Source organism: Lithobates pipiens, unplaced genomic scaffold, assembly GCF_037356315.1.
Source record: "Lithobates pipiens isolate NorthernLeopardFrog02 unplaced genomic scaffold, aLitPip1_a1.2 Scaffold_13, whole genome shotgun sequence".
Classification (NCBI taxonomy): Eukaryota; Metazoa; Chordata; class Amphibia; order Anura; family Ranidae; genus Lithobates; species Lithobates pipiens.
In genome coordinates, this window is record NW_027507718.1 from 197,396,287 (window position 1) to 197,424,218 (window position 27,932).

General features: G+C 40.9%; 1 protein-coding gene across 1 annotated transcript in view; it reads left to right on the forward strand.

Annotated features, from left to right (window-relative positions):
- The window catches only part of DNAH6 (dynein axonemal heavy chain 6), a 418,858-nt gene that overhangs the window by 88,607 nt on the left and 302,319 nt on the right, over window positions 1-27,932 (forward strand). The window contains exons 12-18 of the mRNA XM_077476093.1: window positions 6,231-6,351; window positions 13,374-13,525; window positions 17,701-17,853; window positions 20,721-20,972; window positions 22,588-22,716; window positions 26,992-27,105; window positions 27,184-27,327. Coding sequence (XP_077332219.1) covers window positions 6,231-6,351; window positions 13,374-13,525; window positions 17,701-17,853; window positions 20,721-20,972; window positions 22,588-22,716; window positions 26,992-27,105; window positions 27,184-27,327 — 1,065 coding nt within the window. The remainder of the gene's footprint in view (window positions 1-6,230; window positions 6,352-13,373; window positions 13,526-17,700; window positions 17,854-20,720; window positions 20,973-22,587; window positions 22,717-26,991; window positions 27,106-27,183; window positions 27,328-27,932) is intronic.

Genomic DNA, 27,932 nt, shown 5'->3' on the forward strand with positions numbered 1-27,932 from the left:
AAGAAAAATTCATTTTTTCGCAGAATTTCCGGTCTTTTTTCTTTTATAGCACAAAAAATTAAAAAACTGAGAGGTGATTAAATACCACCAAAAGAAAGCTCTATTTGTGTGAAAAAAAGGACAAACATTTCATATAGGTCCAGTGTTGCATGACTGAGTAATTGTCATTCAAAATGTGAGAGCACCAAAAGCTGAAAATTGGTCTGGTTATTAAGGGTGTTTAAGTGCCCAGTGGTCAAGTGGTTAATAATAGAGCTTGCAGTCAGTAGTGTTAGGAGATAGTGCGTGCTGTCTGCGTGCTCTGTACCCAGTACATACCGCTATAATATAGGGCAGGCCCCTACTTTCAAACATCCAACTTACAAACATCTCCTACTTGCAAACGGAAGGAGACAGCAGCAAGTGAGATGAAAAAAGACGGATGGCAAAACAAATTATACAGGGGTGATAACCCTTCCCTATGTTTTCCAAAAAGCTTAAAAATAGTTTTTTTGACTGGAGCTACACTTTAAAAATGTACCAGTTGAAAATTACAAACAGATTCAACTTAACACAACAAACCTACACAGTCCCTGTCTTGTTTGCACCGCCTGTATACTGCTGTTCTGAGTATATAGGGCCTGGGGGCCACACGCATTTCCTTTTTTTAATATGGGTACAGGGTTCCCCTTAATATGCGTACAAGACCCAAATAGGCTGGTAATGGGCAGGGAGGGCTACCCATGCCATTTTTCTGAATGATTTTCAACCATATTGCAGGAACCAGATATAACATTAAAACCGCAAGCAGTTTTAAATGGTGTTATTTCCGTTAAATGTCATTTTGTGCAGGGACTGTTCTAAACACGGGAAACACGTGGCATTTCACAGGCATACTACAGACACCCCCCAGGCACCATATTTAAAGTAATATTTCACTTTTTTTTTTCACTTTAATCGTCATTAAAATCAGTGCTCCCGCCAAAACGGCCGTTTTTAAAACTTTTTTTTGCATTGACCCATGTCCCCTGAGGCAGGAGTCAGGTCCCCAAACCCTTTTTAGGACAGTATCTTGCATATTAGCCGTTAAAATTAGCACTTTCCATTTCGAACGTTCGAGTCCCATAGACTTCAATGGGGTTCTAACGTTCGTAACGAACGCGGGGGCCGTTCGCAAGTTCTGGTGCGGGGGGGTGTTCGGCTCATCCCTAGTTGCAAGGTTATCAGCAGTAAAGGCCACGTTTTGTTCAGTCCAGCTATGGCCCCAGAGGTGTGCGGCTGCCACTATAGGGTAAAGCTCGAAGAAGGAAGGTGTGTTGGTGAACCCGGGTATAGCTACATAGTTACATAGTTAGTCAGGTTGAAAAAAGACACAAGTCCATCCAGTTCAACCTTAAAAACAAATAAATAAAATAAAAAATAATCGTACAGTCCAGATACCCAATTTTATGCCCACAATTGATCCAGAGGAAGGCGAAAAAAAAAACCCAGCAGAGCATGCTCCAATTTGCTACAGCAGGGGAAAAAAATTCCTTCCTGATCCCCCAAGAGGCGATCGGATTTTCCCTGGATCAACTTTACCTATGTTAGTACCTAGTTATATTATGTACCATCAGGAAAGTATCCAGGCCTTTCTTAAAGCAATCTACTGAACTGGCCAGAACCACCTCTGGTGGGAGTCTATTCCACATTTTCACAGCTCTAACTGTGAAGAAACCTTTCCGTACTTGAAGATGAAATCTCTTTTCCTCTAGACGTAAAGAGTGCCCCCGTGTCCTCTGGGTTGACCGTACAGAGAACAACTCAACACCAAGTTCACTATATGGACCCCTAATGTATTTGAACATGTTGATCATATCCCCCCTTAATCTCCTCTTCTCAAGAGTGAATACATTTAGTTCCTCTAATCTTTCCTCATAGCTGAGTTCTTCCATGCCTCTTATCAGTTTGGTTGCCCTTCTCTGCACTTTTTCCAGTTCCTCGATATCCTTTTTGAGAACTGGTGCCCAAAACTGAACGGCATATTCCAGGTGAGGTCTTACTAATGATTTGAACAGGGGCAAAATTATATCTCTCTCTCTGGAGTCCATACCTCTCTTAATACAAGAAAGGACTTTGCTCGCTTTGGAAACAGCAGCTTGGCATTGCAAGTTGTTATTGAGCTTATGGTCTATGAGCTAGTATCTGTGGTGGCCAGGGAGCTGCGAACCAGAGATGGCCAAAAATTGCCGCGAAGCCTGTGGACGCAGCTGCGTCTAGCACTACCTGGGGTGACAGGGAAGATACGGTGGGAATGAATAACGATATGCTGTTCCAGGAGGAAAGGAACTCCTCCCACATGGAGAGGTCCGCTACTGCTGTGGAGTCGAGACTGAGAACTTAAACGGGATCTTGCGTACAGGACAGGTACACTAGTAGGCAGGACATGAAGGAGCGACCCTGTGGGATGATGCGCATGGCAAAATTGAGCATCCCAAGAAGGGATTGCAGTTGTTTTTTGGTGCACCCTCTGGAGCGGGTGAAGTTGACACCAAGAAATGTGATCGACTGTGCTGGACCGTCGACTTTGTGTTCAGCTATGGGAATGTAGAGATTTCTAAACACAACCCTCAGCTTGTCGAGGTCCCTGGGGGATGAGCTCTTGACATTGGGCTTTGTGTAAGAGGATCCATGTGAGCGATTGCACAAATGTGTCGAACAGCCTGGGGCTGCTTTTTGATCAGAAGGTCAATTTGGTGGCAAAGTAATACGCCTCCCTCCATCTGATGCCATGCCAGCACCAAAGGGACGGTGGATAGGAAGGAGTTTAAAGGCATCCGAGATATCGGCTTTGGAGAGCCAGGTACCAGTGCCCGTTTTGAGTATAGCCTGGATGGCCATACCCACAGATTTTGAGTATTTGAGGGAAAACTCTTCGGAGGGGATAAGGGAATTCAGACTGGGGATGGTGGAAGAATGAGGTGCTGAAAAAACGTACACAAGACGTAGTTTATTGGAGAACTTGCCTTGACAAGCCCAATAGGGCTGACTCTCCACGTGTTGAAGGAGGGCTGAGTGAAAGGGCCTATCACGAAGTCCTGATCTATCTCGGTCTGCAGGAGCTGGTCTATGGCCTGCTCATCGGTGGCCACTGAACGTAGGTTCCTGCACTCATGGGTAGTGTGAGGCAGAGAAATTAAGCCAGTGTGGAAGCCTTCCGTGAAACCTTGGATGAGGTAGGTGGCCAGGGTGGGAGTGGGGTTTGCAGAAAGATAGAAGCCGAGCCATGTGACATTGACCTGGCTTAGTCATGCCTTCTTTAGTTGCTTGACCTCACACAGGAGCCTAGGATGAGCCCTCTGGCAAAGGGAACAGATGTGCTCCCAAGTATAATGAAACAAAATGACCACACAGGATACATGTGCTTTCATGCCCTGGCATGGTCAGTATGATATAGGGAAGCAGGGGGACTGGCAGGATCAGCAGGTATTTTACACAAAAGAAGTAATGCAAAGAGAACAGGATCTTTCCTAATACAAGTGCATGGTAACACAGACACATATCAGGAATATGAAATGTTGGGGTAACATACACTTTAAATATCCTTCATCTTGCTAATCAGATTTTAACTTAGTACTATTGCAGGAATAGAAAAGAATAGAAAATATATTGCAAAACTAGAATGGGGTTGGTTGTGAGCTTATGCAAATAAAAAGCATAAAAATGAATGTATAATCAACAGATGATTCATAGAAAGGAATAGAGGGTGTGCTAGCTTTTCTAAGCCTGGCTTATATTGGAATTTAATAGCAAACTCTTATGTAATAGCCCTGGTGGCCCTCATCTATAAAAGGATAAGTCCACAGAAAACTGACAGTTTTTAAGAAATGTGTGAGAGAAAAGTGTAAAAGGACCTAACAGTTCCCCCTCTTTGAGACTTTTTTAGTGGGATTTCTGCTCAAGTCTGAAGCCCCGTACATGCAATCGGACTTTGCGACAACAAAACCGTGGGATTTTGTCTGAAGGGCATTGGCTCAAACTTGTTATGCATACACATGGTCACACAAATGTTGGCCAACAATCATGAATGTAGTGGCGTACTAGATGTTTCAGCTCTTTAGCGCCACCATTTGGGCTCCTTCTGCTAATTTCGTGTTAGTAGAAGTTTGGTGAGTGTTGATTCGTGCTTTTCTATTTGCGTTTTTCATTTAGCGCTTTTCAGTTCGTTTCTGAACAGCCATTCGTCAACCAGACATGTTGCAGAATTGGATGAGATAACGTGTTATTTATTATTGGCCTTGGAGTTATTGCTTTAACGTAATTTTTTTTGGTTGAATAATGATTTGATTTGGTATATTTTCTATATTTTTGGATACATAGAATGCACTTTTTGGTTAAATTCTATTGACAGCATGTCTAATTTTTTTTTTTTTTTTTTAATGCACAATAAAAAAATTGTGGAGAATAATACTTGGCTATGTGTTTTACTTCAAATGACAGTTTGGGAGTAGGCAGTTACATTTTAAAACATACAATGTAAAATTCACAAGGGACACCAGCATTGTATATTTGATCTTAAAAACTACGGGATAATGGTGTTGTGGTAACTTGCACAAATTAAAAAAAATATATAATAATATTATTCTTGATATCACTAGAAAAAAAAAGTCTTTGAAAATTAGTTTGCAATAACCCCAGTATCACCAGCAAAGCAGCTTCATTATTATCCCGTTAAAGAAGAAGAGAATGCGCGTTGCATTTGGAGATTTCATAATTTGCCACATCACGAATGTTAATTCTCCATTACAAACACTAGTTTACAAGACCGATTGCTTCGGCTTCCGAGCATGCATGTTTGTACTTTGGACTTTTGTCCGACAGACTTGTATACACACAATCGGAAAATCCTACAACACACATTTGTTGGCGGAAAATTTGAAGACATGCTAGCCAACATTTGTTGGTGGAAAGTCCGACAACATTTGTCCGATGGAGCATACGCACGGTCAAATTTTCCGCCAACAGCCTAACATCCAACATTTCCTGTCGGAAAATCTGATCCGGTGTACGGGGCTTGAGTCTACGCAACTGATGTGGTCATTCTAATGGAGGTCCCACTCTACTTTGGAAATTTTTATTTTGTATTATCCTTAATGCAGCAAGAGGTGCTGAAATATGCAAAGATCGGCCAAAACTCCCAGGAATTATCACAAAATATCTCACTGTTGGATTGTTCAAGACATATAAGTGCTAATGGGCAAATGTAGCTTGTTCCATATATATAAAATATAATTTTTGGGTGGTCTGACCCTCAATTCAGACCTTTGATTTAATTCACTTATGTTTGGGTAAACAACTTTTGATATATGTCATGTTTTAGTCAAAAAAGGTTGAGTTGGTAGGTATGTCTTTTATGCAACATTTCTGCTTTACTGTTCTTTAATTGTTTGACCTATGCAGCCTGTGTAATACTTATCACCAATACACAGATACACAGGAATTTACAAGGTTTGGCTCTGAAAAGAAAAGAATATCAGTAGTTTCTGACAACAGACAGTGGCGTAGGAGCAAAAAGATGGAATGTGGATGAATGAAAATAACTGTTCCCATAACTAAAAGCAAATCAAATTTCTATAGGTGGCAGAAAATGGGATACAAATTTGAGAAGAATTAAAAAAAAAATCCAAATCTGTAATATGCAGAACCTCAAAAAAAGCTGGAAGCATTGTGTGTTGGTAATATAGTAGAGAGCATAAATAGTAGAGATTGGGAGCAGTTTGAGTGAACATATGGAGTATGAATGTGTGTGTCGTGTAGAGTTCATATTTTGCCCTTAATAAGACCAAAGCCTATTCACACCATTTTTACTAGGCTTTTTTACAAAAGAGAACAGCGTCCATTTGCTTAATCATATTTTTAATTTAAGTAATACCGACCATGGATACTTGAATAATAATACTTTACATCTGTGTAGCTCAGCGATTTATATTTAGTGAAACGCTTTAGATGTTCAGTTATTCAGAAAACATGTAATTTCACATGTAAGAACACTGGCAGCAAAGCTAGAATATTTTAAGCATGACCAAATACTAAACATTTTATATTAGAAAAAATAAATAAAAAATAGGGGGTGGCTGTAGCATGTGAACATAACCTCTTGCTTTGTTTATATGCCAGAGTCTTGCAAGAGTGTGTCATCTGAAATGGCTGGTTAAAGGCAACAACATTCTATGCTCATGAAAATTTAATTATGTATTTTCTTTGTATCCTAGGAAACTATACAGTCTACATTTGATACAGCCAGTGTATATGCAAAAACCTTTGAACGATTTCATTTGTTCTTTAAAGCGAATGAAAGCTTAGATTTGGAAGTGTTAAAAACTGAAGACCATGGTGAGACTTGGATTTTGTTAAGTTACAACCTTTGACTTTTCCTTATTGCCTCTAAACTGCCTGACTGTTCATCTCTAGGGTAACATATATAATCCTTTATGACCTTTATGTGCTTTTATATATGGCCCTAAGTGTGCACTGTCCTTTTTTCTTTCATGTGCATTGAAGGACACCGGATTCAGAGACCATTGGGTTATACTGTAAGATTTGGGTTCTACAGTAAGATTTGGGCACCAGCAAATACAACAACAATGACCAGCTTGGTATAACTCCCCCCACTCTCAGCATGCCCCACATTTTTGCTAGTATCCTAGTAGGATGGATGTCTTTTTTGCTACTGAAAAAAGTTTAACTGTTTTTGTTAACGTTTTTTTTTTTTTATTATTTCAAGATTATGTTTTCTTTAGGCAAGACTTCCCTACATGCTAATTGAGCTTGTTTCTGTATTTAACAAGCTGGATTGGTGTATCTACAGCAATAGTGGTGGAGGCTGTACCTGGACACCACTGGTCTGTATGATTGCAGGGCTTGCCTGGAATGTGATTTTCCACCATTAGGCTCTACAGTGGCATGCTTTCTAGACCTTTATGTACTGTATTAATTAGTTGTGAAGTGCTTTCCGGGTCCAGAGCCATGGAACAGCCTGTGACCCTGTCTCTGAAGACTCACTTTGTGATAACCATTGGGAGCTTATACTGTAGTTGCAGGCTGTTTTGTTTTTTTGAATAGTTTTTTTCTGAGAGGATTTCACTGCAGTTATACAAAATTTCATGGGCCATAATGCAACCTGAATTGCTGACTCAAACGGCAGAGTCTATAAGCGTACCTCCACACTTTTCACTACATCTTTATCTGATAATTTGGTGACCTATAAGTACTGCTATTTCTCTAGGATACCTTAGAGGTCACTAATCCCAGACATCCTATATGAAGACTGGGAGATTCCTGACAAACTGTTTACATTTATAGATAAACATCTAGTTCTTTCCAAAACCTTCTTTTCTCTAGTAGGTCCTGCACTGCAACCAAGCCATAGCTGTGATTTTAGTTTGTCAAACATTTGGGAAATAGACAAAGGGCCATCAGAAGGGATCCAGCTTCCCTTCACACTGACTCTCTAGTCGTGGAGTGTTTAGAGTTCATGCCAACAGTTATGCACTACTTTGTGGACGGGTTAGTGGATACCTCCCATCTTATTTCCGGTATGGGTCTCCTGTAAGTGCACATGCAGGGAACTCTTTAGTTGAAATGTTGGACTGTTAAGCAGGCATGCAAAAAGCCTTTGCTCCTCAAGCCCTTTGCAGGACAAAGTCTCTTCAGAGCTGCCTTGGACATCCTTATCAAGGATATTCCTGGTAATAGCCACGAAGATTCACCCACAAGCCTTTTTGGCCTTTGTGGACATCAAGGATGCCTACTTTCCCAATTTTTCCAGCTCATAAGCGAATCCTTCATTTTTTTTTTGTGGATCCCCAGAACTTCCAGTTCATGGCACTGCCATTTGGCCTGTATACCATATCCAGGGTGTTCGCCAAAAAATCGAGCCCCTCTACTAGCCTTGTTATGCTTCCAGACCATCCTCACTGTGTGATATCTGGACAACCTCCTGTTGAGGAAACAGCCTCAAACACAAGTTTTGACTGACAATGTGGACAGTTCAGATTTTGAAAGGGTTCATTTGCATCTTGAACCTTCAGAAATTAGTTTTTATCACTTGGAGTATGTGGGACTTTCATATACATAGTTTAAGCCAGAGTTTTTACTTCACAAGAGAAACATCAAATTCTCTGCTCCTAGACTCAGACTCTACAGTCCATCACTCAAACAAATCTTTACTTCTGCGTGGGAGCCCTGAGGTTTATGTTAGCCTTCTTTGAAGCAGTTCTGTTTGCCTAATTCCAGCCTAGATCCCTACAAGTTAACATACAGTCATTGTGGGACAAATCGGTTCTATCTCTGGACAAACTGATTCACCTCACACCAAGGAACAGGTTGCTTCTGACCTGGTGGTTCAGGAATTCAGCTCAAGAATTAGGGAAATCCCTCCTTCAATTTCTTGGATGATCCTCACAATGGACGCCAGCCTGACTCTTTCTCTTGTATTAAGACATATTTGCAAGTCTTTTGTTTAATATCTAAAGTAAGGCTTCCTTTTTTAGTGCTGCACGGTGTAGTTCTTGTGTCATATTTTATATTGTTTTCCAGCAATATTGTGTCAGCAGCTTTTATTATAATAAGTGATTAACTGAAAACCCTAGCGCTACTTAATTTTGTGTAGAATGAGCCTTAAACCCAAATGTGTTCCAAGACCTGAGTTACAGGTGGGGAATACCAGATCTGGACCGTTTGGCCTCCAGAACAAACAGCACCTGGACTGGTTTTTCTCCAGCTAGAGAGATCCTCTAGTGAAAGCAGGGCTCTCGTGGCCTGCTGGCCTGTGGAATCAGTACAGCCAGATTTATGCCTTTCTTCCCTTTAAACCCCCTTTTCGTTTTGTGCACAGAAATGAGATGGAGGGTATTCCTCTAATGCTCATCTCTCTGGACTAGACCAGGGAAATTTGGTACCCTGAACGGATCAGACTTCTGGCAGATGCTCTTTGTACCCTAACCCTAAACTACCATCCTTTCATAGTTAGTGACTTTAATGGAATTACAATTTAAAGCCTAGGTATTGTATGATGGGGCCTCTCCAAATGGCTGATTCCTAAGATGCTAAAAACTAGGATGTTCACTTCCCATAAGGTCCACCATCTTACTTTACTTGGTGCGACGAAAATAGGGCTTTATCCCAGAAAATATTCTGTGAGATGAATGCTGATTTCTTTTGCAAGTAGGCCTGGATCAGCATTTGGCCTTGAGTATCATCAATAAAAGCACCAAAACACTTGTAATCTTGTTTTAGAAACCGCTAGCCTCCCATTCTTTGATTAAGTCCTTTTTACAGGGGGGTTCCCCCTGTGCGCTCACCCATCAGTCTGTGGGATTTGAATCTGGCTCTCTCAGCACTTCAAAAACTGCCCCTTGAACCTGTTAGTGATATTCCCCTTTCCACAGTTACTCACAAGGTTGCATTCCTTATCACCATCACTTCAGTGAGGCATGTGTATGACCTGGTGACTTTGTCCTGTAAAGAAATCTTTCTGGTCTTACACAGGTACAAGGTGGTGTTGAGGTCTGGAGTCTCTTTCCTTTTTAAGCTGACATTGGTCTTCATTTCAACTGGGACACTGTGCTTCTGTCAAGCAAATCCAATTCATCCCTGTTACGCAAAGAAATGTGCATGTGCGCAGAACAGTCCACAAAACTGTAGAGACAGGGCCTTTCGTGCATCTACACTTGCATGTTTGCTTGCCTGTACGCATAAGCATGAGCATGCTAATGAGCATACATGTTTGAATGAACTTTGGCACCCAGTGGCCACTAATTCTGACTTAAGGTCCTTACAGGCAGCTCTTTGAGGTGCAGGCAGCCCAAAGTTCTTTTCTGTCTTGTGTGGTCTTGTTAGTGTTTTTTTGCTGTTGTCCACCCCTCAGTTGGACTACTTTTAGACATCCCAAAAGTCCATGAATCATATGTCTGTCAATTAACTCCAAGAAAAGGATTTTAGGGTAAGTACAAAAATTCAAGCTACACCCAAAATAAGTGCAATAATATGGTGATAGGTGTGGTGCACCTATTGATTTATTCAGCACTCCATCATAATATATGGAAAATTCCTATTTGTTCACTAATTTGCTGGTTGGAGTGCTAATCCTCCAATAAAGAGTGGAGTGGTAGGATTTAGACAAAATGATCTGCTGAACACTGCGGTTGATTTACTAAAACTGCAGAGTGCAAAATCTGGTGCAGCTCTGCAGAGAAACGAGCTTCCATTTTTTGTCAAAGCTTGATTGAACAGGGTGAAGTTAGAAACTGATTGGTTACCATACACTGCTGCACCAGATTTTGCACTCTCCAAATTTAGTAAATCAACCCCACTGTGTTCTATAATACCACAGACTTAGCTGAGTTACAGCACATAGTTACTGTTACAGAAGCTCAGTATATGGAAGAGAACTGGTACCCCTCCTCGGTAAAAGGGCGCAATGAAATAACACCAGTTAATCCCTTTACTTGAGCTAAAATGCACTTTGCATCAATTGTCCTATATTGTGTTTTTTGTATACAGTTCAGCAGAAAGACTGCCATTCATTTATTGTTACCTGCAGTTAGATTTACGTTGGTCACACATGTGATTTTTACTAGTAATGCAAACAATACAACTACCATTTGTTACAGTAGGGTAAATCATTTTTTGATCCCCTGCAGATCTTGTAAGTTTGCCCACTTACAAAGAAGTAAAGGGTCTATGAGTGTTTTCATAGGTATATTTTTAATGATAGAGACAGAATATCAACCAAAAATCCAGAAAAAAACACATAAAACAAATGTAAAATAATTATTTGATCCCCAAGCAAAACATGACTTAGTAGTTGGTGGAGAAACCCGTGTTGGCAAGCACAGAGGTAAGACATTTCTTGTAGTGGGTTACCAGGTTTGCACACATCTCAGGAGGGATTTTAGTCCACAGATCTTCTCTAAATAATTAAGGTTTTTTGGCTGTCACTGGCAACTTGAAGTTTCAGTTCCCTTCATAAATTCTATACAGGATTAAGGTCTGGAGACTGGCTAGACCACTCCATGACCTTAATGTGCTTCTGCTTAAACCACTCCTTTGTTGCCATGGCAGTATGTTTTGGGCAATTGTCATGCTGGAAGACCCATCCACGACCCGTCTTCAGTGTTCTGGATGAGGGAAGAAGGTTATCATCCAAGATTTTACAATACATGGCCTCGTCCATTGGCCCCTCAATGTGGCAAAGTCGGTCTGTACCTTTAGCAGAGAAACAGCCCCAAAGCATAATGTTTCCACCTCTGTGCTTGACTGTAGGGACGGTGTTCTTAGGGTCATAGTCAGTATTTTTCTTCCTCCAAACACGGCGGGTCTAGGCAATGCCAAAGAGCTCAATTTTGGTCTCATCTGACCACAGCACTTTCTACCAATCCTTCTCTGAATCATTTTAGATCAGGGGTCTCCAAACTTTTCATTTTGAGGGCCACATCATAAATTTTACACATACTCGTGGGCCAAAAATAAGTAAATGGATAAATAAATCCGCAGCAGCAAAATAGAATAATATTTTCCAGTCTGCTGGAAGTGGAGCTGGGTAGTTCACCTCTATCCTTCTCCTGGAGCTAACTGCTGTAGCCTCATGCAGCAGGTTAAACTTCCAGTGTGCATTAGGGCCATCTGTGTCCCTATCAGAGTTTCCCCACACATTTGTATCCCCACTTAGATGCAACGGGAGCTGATCTCAGCATCTTGGCCTTGGTAAGGTACATGACAGTCCCCTTCAGTGCCATAAACCCTTACACACAACTGTGTCCCCTTTACTGCCATACCCCCCCCCCCCACAGACACACACAACTTTGTCCCCTGCAGTGCCATAAACCCCCCCCCCCAACTGTGTCTCCTTCAGAGCCATCACCCTCAACACAACTGTGTCCCCTTCAGTACAATAACCCCCCACAACTGTATCCCCTCCAGTGCCATAACCTCCCACAACTGTGTCCCCTTCAGTGCCATTAAACATCCCCCCAAACTGTGCCCCCTCCAGAGCCATCTCCCCCAACACAACTGTCCCCTTCAGAGCAATCAACTTCACCCCCCCCCCCAACAACTGTGTCCTCAACACAGCCAATCCATCCCCATGCCTTCCAATCTGATGACTCTAACTGCGGGCCAGTAAAAACATCCTAGTTGGCCAGATGTGGCCTGCGGGCCGTACTTTGGAGAGCCCTGATTGAGATGTTCATTGGCATGACTGTACGTGTGCCTTCCCGAGGAGGGGGATTTTCCATGTTTGGAGGAAGAAAAATGCTGACTATGACCCTAAGAACACCATCCCTTCAGTCAAGCACAGAGGTGGAAACATTATGCTTTGGGTCTGTTTCTCTGCTAAAGTTACAGACCGACTTTTCCGCATTGAGGGGCCAATGGACAGGGCCATGTATTGTAAAATCTTGGATGAGAACCTTCTTCCCTCAGCCAGAACAAGATGAGTCGTGGATAAGTCTTCCAGCATGACAATGACCCAAAACATACCGCCACGCAACAAAGAAGTGGCTCTAGAAGAAGCACATTAAGGTCATGGAGTGGCCTAGCCAGTCTCCAGACCTTAATACTATAGGACATTTATGGAGGGAGCTGAAACTTCGACTTGCCAAGCACAGCCAAGAAACCTTAAGGATTTAGAGAAGAAGAGTAGACCAAAATCCCTCCTGAGATGTGTGCAAACCTGGTATCCAACTACAAGAAACATCTTACTTCTGTGGTTGCCAACAAGGGTTTCTCCACCATGTACTCAGTCATGTTTTGCTTGGGGATCAAATACTTATTGTACTCACTGAACTGCAACCCAATTTATAACATTGATATCATATGTTTTTTTCTGGATTTTTGTTTTATATTCTGTCTCCATCATTTAAAATACACCTATGATAAAAAAAACTATAAACCCTTAATTTCTTTGTAAGTGGGAAACTTTCAAAATCTGCAGGGGATCAAATAATTATTTTCCTCACTGTATAATGGGTTAAGGCTTGCATCATTTATGTTGCATGTAACAAAAACTATGCATGGTGACAAACATATCCATGATTACTGCCTCTGATTACCAGAGATGTAATTATAAATGCTAGGGATAGGGTTAGGATAGGGTTCAAATGCAGAATCATTTTGTGCCCCCCACAAAATGTGTTATTCTATAACTAACACTTTGGTATTCCATATGGTTTTAGAATAAGCTGACAGAGGAGTCTAGAATGCATATGCAAGAAATTACCTAGCAAATGTTTTTGCTACCTGGATAATGTGGTTAGGATTACACGGTTGTTGGGTCCTTGTGCGATTACTGTATATGTGTAATGTTATATCCTTACCAATCCAGGTTAAGAAATGGCTGTTTTATTTCCATGTAGGAGTTGATTTCTTCGCAGAACAGCTGAAGAAATACCACAAAGAGCACAAGGATGCTATGGCAATCACACAGAAAAGAAATCTGGGATTACTGCTCATAGATGCCAAAAAATTGAAAGAAAAATTAATACCTTCTCCAAAAAGATGTTTAGAGGTAATTACAGGTTGGAATTTCAGAATAATAAAGGGTTTTTCTTTATGAACGTGCATGATCAATATAAAAAAAAGCCATGCAAAAGTACAGTGGCCATGAGGCCCTGGGTCAAAATGTGAACTACTGATGTTATATCACATCCAAAAACCTCCAACTGTCCAATCCTTGAGCATCTACTGGGTAAAAATATGCCATTCTTCAACACATATAAGATCTTAAACCAAAGCTCCAGTCCCCATAATAAATAAAAAAAAAAAGCTCCCCTCGTGATTGTTAATACTGTACATTTAAATATGAATACTTTTAGAACAGTATTCATGCTGGTTTGTCTTAAATCTTTAAAAATGTACCTGATCTCAGAAGCAGGCAGATTGCTGTTTATGATATGGGCATCTGAAGCCCACTTGGGCTTTTTTCCAGGATTCGGTGCAGATGGCTACCCAGCATGCATTTACCGATCTCGTGCCTGTGCAGTAATGACACCGCATGGTGCAGTTGATTGCAGGCATGTCATGTTGTATTCAAATACCGCAAGATTTCATCAAGTTTCCCAAAGACTCCTAGGATGAATGACGCAGATATCCCCGGAGTCAATGGGAATCACCCAATGAAATCATCGCCTAGGCCAGGACAGGAATATATATACCGAAGATATCTAAAAAAATGATTTAGAACCAAAAGAAAAAAAATTCCAATTAGCACAGTACACCAGGGGGGCATTGGAAAAATTGGAAGTTTAAAAAAAGACTGGAACTCCGCTTTAAGGAGTACATTGGTAGACTGTAAATCCAGCAAGCTTTCAGCTGCATTCAGTTTGAATTCTTCTGAGCTGCTTTGGATTTTGCATATCCATCAGCTTGTATAAGGAGAAAAGCAGTTCTCCAGTGATCAGATCAATTTGCATATTGCAGTGCGAACTGACAAATGGTGCATGAATCGGATTGCATGGGTGTGAACACCTATGCGATCGAATTCCAGTGCGGACCAAAAAAGAATCCTGCACCATTTTGGTGCAAATGCAATGCAAATTTAGCCATACAATCTGTATGACTGAATTCCCATCGTACAGACATTGCATGTGATCTGCACAGCATTGCTGTGCCCGGCGTCATATCCAGAGGTTGTCTTTGAGAAATAGACGTATGAGTGCTGCCAGCATTGCTGCAGAGGTCGAAGTGGTGGGGGGTCAGCCTGTCAGTACTAAGACCATACGTCGTACACTGCATCAAATTGGTCTGCGTGGCTGTTGTCCCAGAAGGAAGCTTCTTCCAAAGATGATGCACAAGAAAGCCCGCAAACAGTTTGCTGAAGACAAGCAGACTAAGGACATGGATTACTGGAACCATGTCCTGTGGTCTGATGAGACCAACATAAACTTATTTGGTTTAGGTGGTGTCAAGCGTGTGTGGCAACAACTAGGTGAAGAGTACAAAGACAAGTCTGTCTTGCCTACAGTCAAGCACGGTGGTGGGAGTGTCATGGTCTGGGGCTACATTAGTGCTGCCGGAACTGGGAGGCTGCAGGGCAGTATTCGAACATGATAACGACCAAAAACACACCTTCAAGATGACCACTGCCATGCTAAAGAAGCTGAGGGTAATGTTGATGGACTGGCCAAGCATGTCTCCAGACCTAAACCCTATTGAGCATCTGTGGGGCATCCTAAAATGGAAGGCGGATGAGTGCAAGGTCTCTAACATTCACCAGCTCCGTGATATCATGGAGGAGTGGAAAAGGCTCCAGTGGCAACCTGTGGAACTCTGGTCAACTCCATGCCCAAAAGGGTTAAGGCAGTGCTGGAAAAAAAAGGTGGACCACGCAAAATATTGACACTTTGGGCCCAATTTGGACATTTTCACTTAGGAGTATATTTACTTTTGTTGCCATTTACATTGTAGAAAAGTGTAATTTCTTCAATGTTGTCACATGAAAAAATATAATAAAATATTTCCAAAAATATGAGAGGAAATTCAAAATATAAGATGCTCATACAGCTGCTAAATAAAGGTAAATGGTGATTGTGGCTGGGTCCCCTAACCTCATGGACTTGGGGCCATTTGTACCCTCTGCAACCCCTTTAGCTATAGCCTTGCATTTGCTTTGGGCAGCTTTAGGCCAGGTTCACACTGGTGTGACACGACACTCGTCCTACTTTGGATCTGACTTTTCCCTGCAACTTGAAGTCAGAGACACGTCCAACTTCAATGAACGGGGATCTGACTTGGATCCCCTCCAATACCAGGCACTATGCTTGGTATGAATATTGAGGGGGAGCTCCAAGCCAAATTTTAAATAGAAGACCGGCATGGGTTCCCCCTCCAAGAGCATACCAGGTCCTTCGTTCTGGTATGGATTTTAAGGGGAGTTTTTTTGGCGTGGAGGTCCCCCCAAAATCCATACCAGACCCTTATCCGAGCAAGCAGCCCAGCCGGTCAGGAAAGGGGGCACCAGGCCACATGCCCTCAACATGGGGGGGTGGGTGCTTTGGGGAAGGGGGGCGCCCTGTGGCCCTCCCACCCCAAAGCACCTGGTCCCCATGTTGATGAGGACAAGGGCCTCTTCCCGATAACCCTGGCCATTGGTTGTCGGGGTCTGCGGGTGGGGGGCTTATCAGAATCTGAGAGCCCCCTTAAATAAATCCCGGCCCCCACCCCAAACCCATTCACCTGGGGGGAAAAAGTGTCAATAAAAAAACACACTAGACTGGTTTTTAAAGTAATTTATTAGGCAGCTCGGGGGGGTCTCTTCCGACTTCTCCACTCTCTCTGGCCTCTTCTCCCCCTCTCCGGCCTCTTCTCCCATTCTGCGGTTCTTCTCCTGCTCTCCAGTGACTTCTGCCGGGCTCCTCCGCTATCCTCTGCTCTTTTTCTAGCGTTGGCCCGATCTTCTCCGTCATCTTCTTCCCTCCAGTCTTCTTCCAATGTTGGCACAATGCTCTCTCCTGGTGTAATGCCATGTGCGCATGTGCAACGACTTATATAGGCATGGGTCGTGGTCGCCGGGTGATGTCATCTGGTGACCCCGCCTCTTATGACGTCACCGCCCGTGCGCACATGGCATTACATCAAGAGAGAGCGCCGTGTCAACATTGGAAGAAGACCGGAGGGAAGAAGACAATGGAGAAGATCGGGCCAATGCTAGCAAAAGAGCGGCAAAAGAGCAGAAGATAGCGGAGGAGCCCAGCAGAAGACACCAGAGAGCGGGAGAAGAGGCCGGAGAGCACGGAGAAGAGCCTGAGCTGCCTAATAAATTACTTTAAAAACCTGTCTAGTTTGTTTTTTATTGACACTTTTTCCCCCCAGGTGAATGGGTAGGGGTAGGAGTACGATGTACGATTCACATATTAAAGGGGGCCCGCAGACCCCGATAACCAACGGCCAGGGTTGTTGGGAAGAGGCCCTTGTGGTGCTTTGGGGCGGGGAGCTGCAGTGCGCCCCAAAGGACCCACCCACCCATGTTGAGTGCATGCAGCCTGTTACGGTTCAGGGGGGAGGGCGCTCGCTCATCCCCACCCCATTTCCTGACTGGCTGGGCTGCGTGCTCGGATAAGGGTCTGTTATAGATTTTGGGGGGACTCCCACGCCGTTCCCCTGAAAATCCATATCAGACTGAAGGGCCTGGTGTGCTCTTGGAGGGGATCCCATGCCATTTTTTTATTTAAAATGTGACGTGGAGTTCCCCCTCAAGATCATCAGAGTACAAGTCGTATGCCAAAGTCGAATCAGGCAAGACGGCGATCCAACTTTAAACCAACTTCAATGATATTCAATGGGCTGAAGGCTCAAAGTCAGACCAAAGTAGTTTTCAAAGTCGGACCGACTTGTGTCGGACCAGTTAAGACGGCTTCCATAGGGAAACATTGATTTTCACATGTCATGCAACATGAGCTCCCAATGTTGGAGCATTTGTCGTAACCAGTGTGAACCTGGCCTCAATGATATTCACTGAGCTGAAGTAGGGTCAAAGTCAGACAAAAGTAGTACAGGAACTTTTTTCAAAGTTGGACCGACTTGTGTCGGAACAGTTAAGACGGCTCTCATAGGGAAACATTGATTTGCATACGTCATGCGACATGAGCTCCAAATGTCAGAGCGTTTGTTGTGAACCCGGCCTCATTGACTACCACAGTTTGGATTCCCCACACCTGCTGACATTCCTGTTTTATCTATTCCCAGGCAATTAATGAGATCTTACCTGTTCTGGCTAAGAAAAAGATGGATGCCATCATAGCCGAAGCTCAAGATGCCAAGTTCAAGCTTGAATTTTTTCCTTCTACAACTCTAGATTATGTAAATACTTTGACTTTCTTGGATGAGATTCAAGAACGGGTAAGTACATTCAAAACCCATGTCAAAGAGTACAGAGTTGGGTTTATGTGCCATTTTATACAATTTCTGATGTGAAGTGTACATTTTATCCTTCAAACATATTACCGTATTTAGCGGCGTATAACACGCACTTTTTCCCCCTTAAAAGCAGGGGAAAATCGTGGGTGCGTGTTATACGCCGATCCCCCGAAATTCTGAGCCTCTGGGCGGCTTTAAGCCGCCTTCGGCTCTTCAAGGCGACTTTCGGCTGCCTTCGGCTCTTCTTGGCAGCTTTCGGCCGCCTTCGGCCGTTCTCGGAAGCTTTCGGCCGCCTTCGGCTCTTCTCGGCGGCCGAAAGCTTCCGAGAACGGCCGAAGGCGGCCGGAAGCTGCCCGAGAACACGAGTGAGGAAAAGCCGATCACCGGCTCTTCCTATTTACACTGTGATCAGCCATGACTGGACACGGCTGATCACATGGTAAAGAGTCTCCGTCGGAGACTCTTTACAGAGATCGTAGTTGCGGTGTGTCAGACTGACACCCCGCAACAACGATCGCCGCGATGCGCGCCCCTGGGGTGCGCAACGGCTCAAAATCCTAAGGACGTCATATGACGCCCAGTCAGGATTTTGAAACCACTTTGCCGCAGGCATTTTGCTATAGGGCGGGCGGCAAGTGGTTAATTCACAAGTCTTTAACCACCGCATTTTCAAACCCCTTCCTGCCCAAGACATTTTTCAGCTTTCAGCGTTTTCACATTTTGAATGACAATTGTGTGGTCATACAACACTGTACCCAGGTGAAATTGTTATCATTTTGTCCCCACAAATAGAGCTTTCTTTTGGTGGTATTTGATCACCTCTGTGGTTTTTATTTTTTGTGCTATAAACATAAGAAAAGTGACAAGTTTGAAAAAAAACAATATTTTTTACTTTTTGTTATAATAAATATCCAATTTTTTCCTCAGTTTAGGTCGATATGTATTCTTCTACATATTTTTGGTAAAAAAAAAATCACAATAAGCCTATATTGATTGGTTTGCGCAAAAGTTATAGCGCCTACAAAATAGAGGATAGTTTTATAGCATTTTTATTATTATATTTTTTTATCATGACTGCGATATTGGGGCGGACATTTCGGACACTTTTGACACTTTTTGGGACCATTCACATTTATACAGAGATCCGTGCTATAAAAATGCATTGATTACTGTATAAATGTGACTGGCAGGGAAGGGGTTAACACTAGGGGGTGATCAAGGGGTTAATATGTTCCCTGGGAGTGATTCTAACTGTAGGGGGAGGGGATTCACAAGGGGAGGAGACCGGTCGGTGTTTCTCTGAGAACACACCATTAGTCTCTTCTCCTCTGACAGGACCCGTCCTGCTGTGTTACCAGGCAATCGCGGGTGCCCGGCGGACATCGCAACCGCTGGGCATGCACATCAAGTTCCCAGTGACACGGTGGTGCGTGCCCCCTGGTGGGCCGGGAAGGCGAGGGCGTCATATTACGCCCTCCAGCAACAAGAGCTGCACCGCCTGCCCGTCAATTGACAACCGGCGGTCGGCAAGCAGTTAATCCCAAAAGCAAGTCATTTCAGTAAATATTACCAGTATTTGCTGTAAAAATAACATGTGACTGGTTGCTTTGTGAATTCACCCTTAAATGTGTAACTGTAGATTTGCATGGTTGGATAGAGTAGGGAAGGGTTAAAACTAGGGATACACCAATACCATTTTTTTTTAGTATGGGCAACGTTTTTTTTTTTTTTTAGTACTTGCTGATACCAATTACTGATACCTATCGCAACTGTTTTGTTCATATTTCAGCTGTCAGAAATGGTACAAAGCATTGAAAAGTTATTTTCAAATTAAATAAAAAAAAAAATTCTTAAATGTTGCACTTTTTTTCTTGTGAAACGTGTAAATATATATTAAAGTTGTAAAAATATCAATGAACAAAGCAAACAATTTTTTTTTTAAATTATTAATAGTTTATAAAAAAAATCATCAGGAAAATAATAATTAAAAGGAAGAGAATCAGGAGTTAAGGCTGATTTGAGTAAATTGAAAGATTAATAGGTGGGTAAACGGAGAAACATTTAAAAAAAAAAAAACTTGACCGATTGCTTTAAACTGCCTTCATCTGCAGATCAAACTTCATCCCTTTGATCTGTAAATGAAAGAAAACAGCAAGATACAAAAAGAAACAATGTTTCTTTTTATCTCTTCGCTGAGCGACTGAGCAATGTTGATGATAAACATTGCCCGGCTGCTTTTTTTGTTGTTTGACAGTTCCTAATGCCCGGACTTCAGTTTACAATTCAGCTGTCAACAGAGGAACCACCACTGACAGCTAAATGAGTCATTGGTTGTTAAGGACACAGCTGCCTCACTCCTTAACAAATGATAATTGCTGTTTTTTTTTTTTTTTTACATATCAGCTGTCAGTGTGGGAATCCCACTGTCAGCTGAAAGAACTGAGCCTGAAAGTATTGGTTTCAGGTATCAGAACATTTGCACGAGTACCGACACCCGTGCAACTGCTTAGTATCAGCACAGAGACCGATATAACTATTGGTGCAACCCTAGCTAAAACGCCTGTTATTTCTATAGACAGTTGTCACTGCAATAGGTGTCCCTCTCTGAAGATTTCCCCTTATTTTTTGTTCTGGGACAACTTTAAATTTCTCCCCAGTTTCTTTCTCAGTGACATCAGTCATCATAAAGAGTTTGCACAAACATAAACAATATAACACATATACATAAAAGAGAATGTTGTTTTATAGTTATATCACCTGTCCATTCACTTAAAAAGAAATGTAGAATGTATACACTTTCTCACTAGAATTGCCATGGTTGCGTTGACTGATAGATATTCCTCTTATAGGTTGATGTTCTTGAAGAAGAGTCAAATGTTGTCTCACAGATGTATCAGCTCATTGAAAGCTATCACATTCCTACACCTCCAGAAGATTTTGCAGTGTTTGCTACCCTGAAACCTTCAGTCATGGCCGTTAGAAATGCCATTGACAAGTCTGTAGGTGAGAGAGATGGCAGCATTGAGAAATTCTGCCGTTCTTTAGATAAAGACATTGCAGAACTAAACAAAGAAGTAAAGGATGTCAAGCAGCAGTCACAGGTAAGAGTCACTGATTTTTAATTAAATACATATGTATGTTTTTTTTCCCCTCCAACCACATGAAGAATAATTCACTTGTATTGTCAGAAAAAAAAAACATTAATTAGCTGTATTATTTCAAGATAAATTTTATGCTAAACTTCGGGCACAGTGAAAAAATAAATAATAAAGAAATAAACGTCCTCCTCCAAAACCTTAGGGAAAATAGAAAGAAATGTTACTGTATACCTGGATATCTTCTTCATAGAGATATTTTTTTATTTCTGCCCTCAGTAGCTGTTGTAAGGGGCTGAAATAGAATCCTACATGTCTTCCTATGCAAGTAGGTGCGCCCCACCAAATTTCTGCTGCTGCAGTGGTGGTAGCAGAGTTCTACACTTCCATGTCATCACCCACAATTCTGTCCCACCTGCCATGCTGCTTGTTCCCGCTGGCCTCTCTGCTCTCCTGTCATCTGTTACTCTGCTACCTTGTTGGGAGCTGCAAGCATCCTATGTTGCTAAGAAGCTAAGAACAGGACACTGAATATTCTGGCAGGGCAAAGAGGCTGAAGGAGAAAGTAGCAAAGTGGCAGGCAGAGGCAGCATTGTGGATGGTGACAGGGGAGCATTGCACTTCCATGTTATAACTGCAGCTGTATGATAGCCCCTTTAGGTAGGGGCAGAGTTATGAAGACTAGAGTGGTGCTGAGCAAAGCTGCGTACACCCTGCTGGAACCTACACCTTTAATTTGCTTATTACAGGTAGCGCTGATGTGATGATATCAGCACTGCCTAATTTGAATCTCAAGGGGGTGGTGAGGTAGTCACCTTGCTGATCGCAAGCAAACAGACGTTAATTACCATCACAGAAAATAGGAGTCTCTTCAAGTAAAAAAAGGCCACCTATTTAGAAATGTTATAACGCACAGGAACATGTTAAGATGAAAACAGACCATATTGTGTGACAGGTATACTGTGATCTAATTAATTATCAAAGATTGGTTGTGCCTAGAATTCAGCTTTAAATGAGCAATATATAATGTGATATTAATAAAAATACTTTCTTAAAAGTAAAAAAACAAAAACATTGGACTAATGCCACGTACACACAATTGGAAAATCTGCCAGCAAAAGTCTGATGTGAGCTTTTGGTCGGAAATTCCCATCAGCAAAAGATTGAGAGCAGGTTCTCAATTTTTCGCATTCTCTAAAGCATTGAACTTAATTTTCTCGGCTCATCGTAGTGTTGTACGTCACTGCGTTCTTGACGGTCGAAAGTTCAGAGAACTTTTGTGTGACCATGTGTATGCAAGCCAAGCTTGAGCAGAAATCCACTCATGTGTACGGGGCATAATTTTGCTCAATAATGGACTTCAGCCAAATATTTTTTATCTGACATGCTGCAGTACAGGTTTAAAGATCGGATTAAGTTGTGTTCTGACTTTTTTGTCTGTAGAGCCTAGACTTCGAGGAAAGTAACTAAAGTTGATTCAGTGAATGAAAAAAGTATCACTGTTACATGCATACTAATTTTCAGTTATACATCAAGAAAAAAAAATCTGAAAAACACTGTAATGATGGGATCCCTGTGATTGAAGTCAAATTATCTCAAATGTGTGTGTACTATTTTGCAGGACCCACAGATATTGGATATTGCTGCTGATCAAACAAAAATTAAACAAATACTCGCAGACTTGCAGATCATTTTGGATGAATTACAGAAACGTGCATTTCAGTACAAAACATATCAAAAGAACTTTAAGGTAAGGTTAATGCTATTGGTTTTCCATGCATATTTATAATACACTTTATTACATTTATTGAAAATATGAGATATTTGTATTAATACTTACCAAATTAGCTTTGGTTCCCTTTCCTCTAATTTTGATGCATATGGCATTCATCAAAGTTTTCTGCCATAATTGCAGATTTTGGATTGCTCTGATGGTGTTCCAGGATTTATTGCATTCATTTCTTTCCTTATTTCTTTTTTGTATTTGCACTGGTTTCCAATAGGACCCATGCCTATGTCATTACATGGGATAACTGAAGACCACTTGATGTTGTATCTGAGCTTAAACCTTAATTTTTAATGAAAGCTGCTAAACTAATTACATGAATAAAATGAAGACATATCTTTAAATTAATAAACAGATTCTCTTTCTTTTGCACATCCCTGTTGGCCCATCACCTTGATGGGTGGCATTATAGCCCAATACAACAGTGTGGTTGGTAGTGGAGGTGGACCTTCATCGGGAATGTTGGAGTATATATGTTAGATCTGTCTGGGCTTTTTGGCTCCTACCAGCTCACAGACACATTTAAAGTTATTGCCACTTTAAAATACTTGCATTTTATAAGTAGGGTGAGTCAATCAACTTTGAGATACTGGCAGGTTTACTTGATGAGAACTACCTGTATTTTCTTGCTAACGTTAGCTATAATCTTCCATGTATCAAACTCATAGAGAACACAACAGTTCTCACTGGACTTAAATATGTCCACTTACGGTAATTTTTATTAATCTGCTTATCTTGATATCTGCTTTGCTATGAAAGGTTTTTTTTCGGTGGTATTGCAATTAGGCTATTCCTAAATGACGAATACCCTCTGCCGATTGACGGAACTTGAAAATTTAAAGAGTAGAAGACAAGCAGCATCAAACAGGTCAAATCGATATGAAATGAGATGCAAATGAATACCTTCTGTTATCATTTGATAGCAATTAACTTATAATAAAAGATAACTTGCACCTAATTGCCTCGTTCACTCACCTATTTGGCATCATCTGTACAGAGCAAAAGGAAAAGGTGATAGGCCATTACTTTGACTCTTTTGAGTTTGTGGGTTCATTTGAATTTGAACTATTGCAATTTGTAAACAGGGTTTTTTCATAAAACCAGTTAATGTTTAGCCTGGTAAATTTGTTGAATGTAGCTGTATCGCAATAATTTCCCTTTGGGATTAATAAAGCATTCTGAATCTAAAAATATGATAAAATTAGGAAAGCGTTCCCTTGCTTGCTATAGATATAATTCAAATATACTTTAGTACGCTGCGCTATCAAAATTAAACTTTCAAAACGAATGTGACAATAGTGCTTCAATATCCGTGCACTGCTATGAATCAAATATTCAAAAAACCTATAAATTATCTACAATAAAATTACAATAGTGCTATGATATACATGCAAATGCTGCAAATAAAGTGCACTCACGTGAAAATGAACATAACATCTTATAATAAAAAAGTGGGGAAGGGGACAGGACGTACAGCTAGGCAGTGTATCTGCCGAATGAGATCAGCATACCACCCTGTTAACGGCTGTTTCAAGCTGTTATAGAGTGGGGCTCTGACACGCCATGGTAACTTGAGTACCCTGTGTGGGATTTTTTATGTGTTTGTAATAAATGTTCTTTATATACTACACTATAAAGTCCTCCTCTCTCTATTGATATATTGAGGCACAAAAGGGACCCCACTGGTACACTGAGGTATACGTGAAGTCCACCTAGGATTCCGGATATACAGCTGAACCATTTTAGGTTCTAAAGCGTGTATTGACCTAGCCTAAACAGCGGGGTCACGCGCTCTAAGGTAAGCAGTTAATACCTAGGGGGGACACTGGAGTGTGAACACAGCACTTTAATATTGATTTTGATTGCACAACATCCACTGAATCGCATGAAGGATTTTGCAGCACTTGTGGACTGGAATTGTGAAATTTGCACAGCGCACTTTAGCACTTTTTATATTTTTTTCACATGTTTAATATTTTTTTTTTTCACATGCTTAGTATGAACTTTTAGATTGATGTTTTTTATTTATATGGACTTTTTTATTATAAGGATGTTATGTTAATCGTCATGTGAATGCACTTTATTTGTAGCATTTGCATGTACATCGTAGCACTATTGTCACTTTATTGTGGATAATTTATAGTTTTTTTGAATATTTAATTTATAGCAGTGCACGGATATTGAAGCACTATTGTCAAGATATTTTTGAAAGTTTAATTTTGATAGCGCAGCGTACTACAATATATTTGAACTAATTTTGCATGACTTATGAGACCTGTATAACGCTAGCAGCTGATTAAAAATAGAAATAGTGTCTGTTAACCCTATAGAGGTACTGTACATAGTGGTGGCTCACAGGACATTGCATTATTTATTGCTATAGATGTAAATATGAAATATTTGATATTTATTAGACTAATAAAATGAAATGCTTTTTGAAACTATAATTTTTGCCACGTGATAAATAAATAAATTATATACAAAAGCAGCACCAAAACTGCTGATTTTGCATTTTTTTTTTTTTGGTAACAGCAGTTCTGCAGCACTGCAATGTTGCACTTGTAACACATTTTTGCACTTGTAACAAATTTGTATTAAATATGATAAGATTTCATACACTCACCATATGCACACCTTTTATTAGATAAAAATGCATTAAAGTGGATGTAAACCCTCACATATACCCAGTGATGTGAACAGCTGATGCAAAGGGATGAAACGAATCTCCCTACACAAGATTAAATGTATATCTGCTGTCGTCAGCTTGCTATATTCTTTAGAATTCTTACATCGGGTTAGAGTTTTTACTTCCTCATTCAGCAGTAGGAGTGGATTCTTGGCTTACACTGGGAGACAGCGTATTGGAGGAAAGGCACACACCTCACTCCACATAGGCAGAAGAACAAAGATACTTTCAGAGCTGTGACAAGACAAGCTCTCTACAAATCTATTTATAGCAACCTCCCACAACAAAAATTACAAGCTGCTTTTATCTCCGGTCTCAGTGAACTTGTTAGTAGGTATCATGCTGATAACAGAGGAACAAAACAGCAGAAAGACACAGGACTTAGTGCTGATATACACTACAGATATATGTGCCTAGGTCAAATTTCATGAATCGGGTTTACATCCACTTTCTGCTATTGCAAAATGACAGGTAAAAGATAAGTACACCTTTGTGATAAAAAAATTACTTCTCTCGGCTGCCCATCATAAACTAGCCTCATAAACATATAACAACTTTCCTGTTTTCCACCCCTCCCTTCCTACTCAATCCCCTACTCCTATTCATTCTTATCTTTTTCTTTCTTTATGGAGTTGTTCCTCTCTTTTTTTTTTACATTGTCTATACTTCAGGCTTACTTAAAATGATTGTAAAGTCTTGTTTTTATTTAGTTAAAAATAAAAAACATGTCATACATACCTGCTCTGTGCAGTGGATTTGCACAGAGCAACCCAGATCCTCCTCTTCTCGTGTCTCTCTTCGGTGATCCTGACCCCTCCCTCCTGTTGAGTGTCCCCACAACAAGCAACTTGTATGGGGCACCCAAGCCGAGTCCCAGCCCCCTGTGTCCATTCAGACATGGAGTCATGGCCTAATCCCACCCCTTTCTCTCCTCATTGGCTGATTGACTTTAATTGACAGCAGCGGAGTCAATGGCACCACTCTGCTATCTCAGCCAATGAGGAGGGGAGCCGAGACACTGGGCAGCCGAGACACTCCTACAACATCGCTATATCTAGAGAGACCTCAGGCAAGTATTAGGGGGCTGAGAGGGGCTGCTGCACACAGAAAGCTTTTTATCTTCATGCATAGAATGCATGAAGATAAAAACAACTTCTGCCTTTACAATGAATTTAAGCTCTTGTAGTATTATCTGTTCATGATGCCATGTTATAGCACTACAGTTGCCTTTAGTTCACTGATGCGGTACATTTGTGTACCCGTTTTCTATATTGTTCGCCTTGTATTGTAAAACTCTTACAAATCAATAAACATATTGAAATTAAAACATATAACCTTCTTAAATGTATACATGTTATCAACATCACTGTAATACTTGGGTAAATTATTAAGTGGTACAGTCCTGGTCTTAGTCCATTTTGTTATTAGCCACCATTGCAATAACAGGGTTGCTATGGTTGTATTTAGGACCTCACTGATATGTTTTATATGGTGGGGACAACTGAGTATTTATTGACTGAAATTTTATATTCACTGAATATTGGCATCTACAGGTTGAAGTGACCAGGTTTGATGCATTAGAAGAAGTGAGTGCAGAAGTAAAACTTAAGCAGCTGCTGTGGGATTCATTGACTGAGTGGGATACTTTAGAGGCTGAGTGGATGCAGGTAAAGTAACTGATATACTGTACAGAAAAAGAAAACAATGAATAATATTTAACTCAATTTCATTTCATTGCATTTTAGTCTAAGTTTGAAACACTGGACCCTGAGCAACTCAATTCCTTAGTGCTTAAATTTGCTAAATTTGTAAATCAGCTGGAAAAAGGATTACCTCCGAATAATGTAGTCCCGCGACTGAAAGAGAAGGTGGAGAATATGAAAGAAAAGGTAAGACACTTCTTTTACTAAATCATGTCTAATTAATAATTACTCAATAAAGCAAATAGTATAGAATGGAGGGTGGCATTCTGGGTAAGCACTAAGTTAATCCTAGTTTTTTTTTTTTTTATCTAAAGTCTTTTTTTATTAAGAATTTCATAAAGTGACTGTACATTCAATAAGAGAAGTATACAAAACATCCAAGATCACATACATTGTACATGAGGTAGAAAAAATTAAAACAGTTACATAATATTCAGCACATATGGAGTTTTTTTGTTATTTAAAAAAATAAAATAAAATAAAACACATAAACAAAACAACAAGAGCTTGTTGGTGGACATTTTATACAGGATAACATGCTTTTTCTAGTTTCAGATATAAGAAAGAGTTAGTCCTAGTCCATGAAGTCCAACCTATGTGTGTGATTATATGTCAGTATTACATTGTATATCCCTGTATGTTGTGGTTGTTCAGGTGCTTATCTAATCATAATAATAATCAATAATTTTGGAAACTATCAATAGAAGGGAATTCTGCATCCTTGTGGAAGGGAATTCCGCATCCTTGTCGCTCCTACAGTAAAGAACCCTCTACGCAGTTTAAGGTTAAAC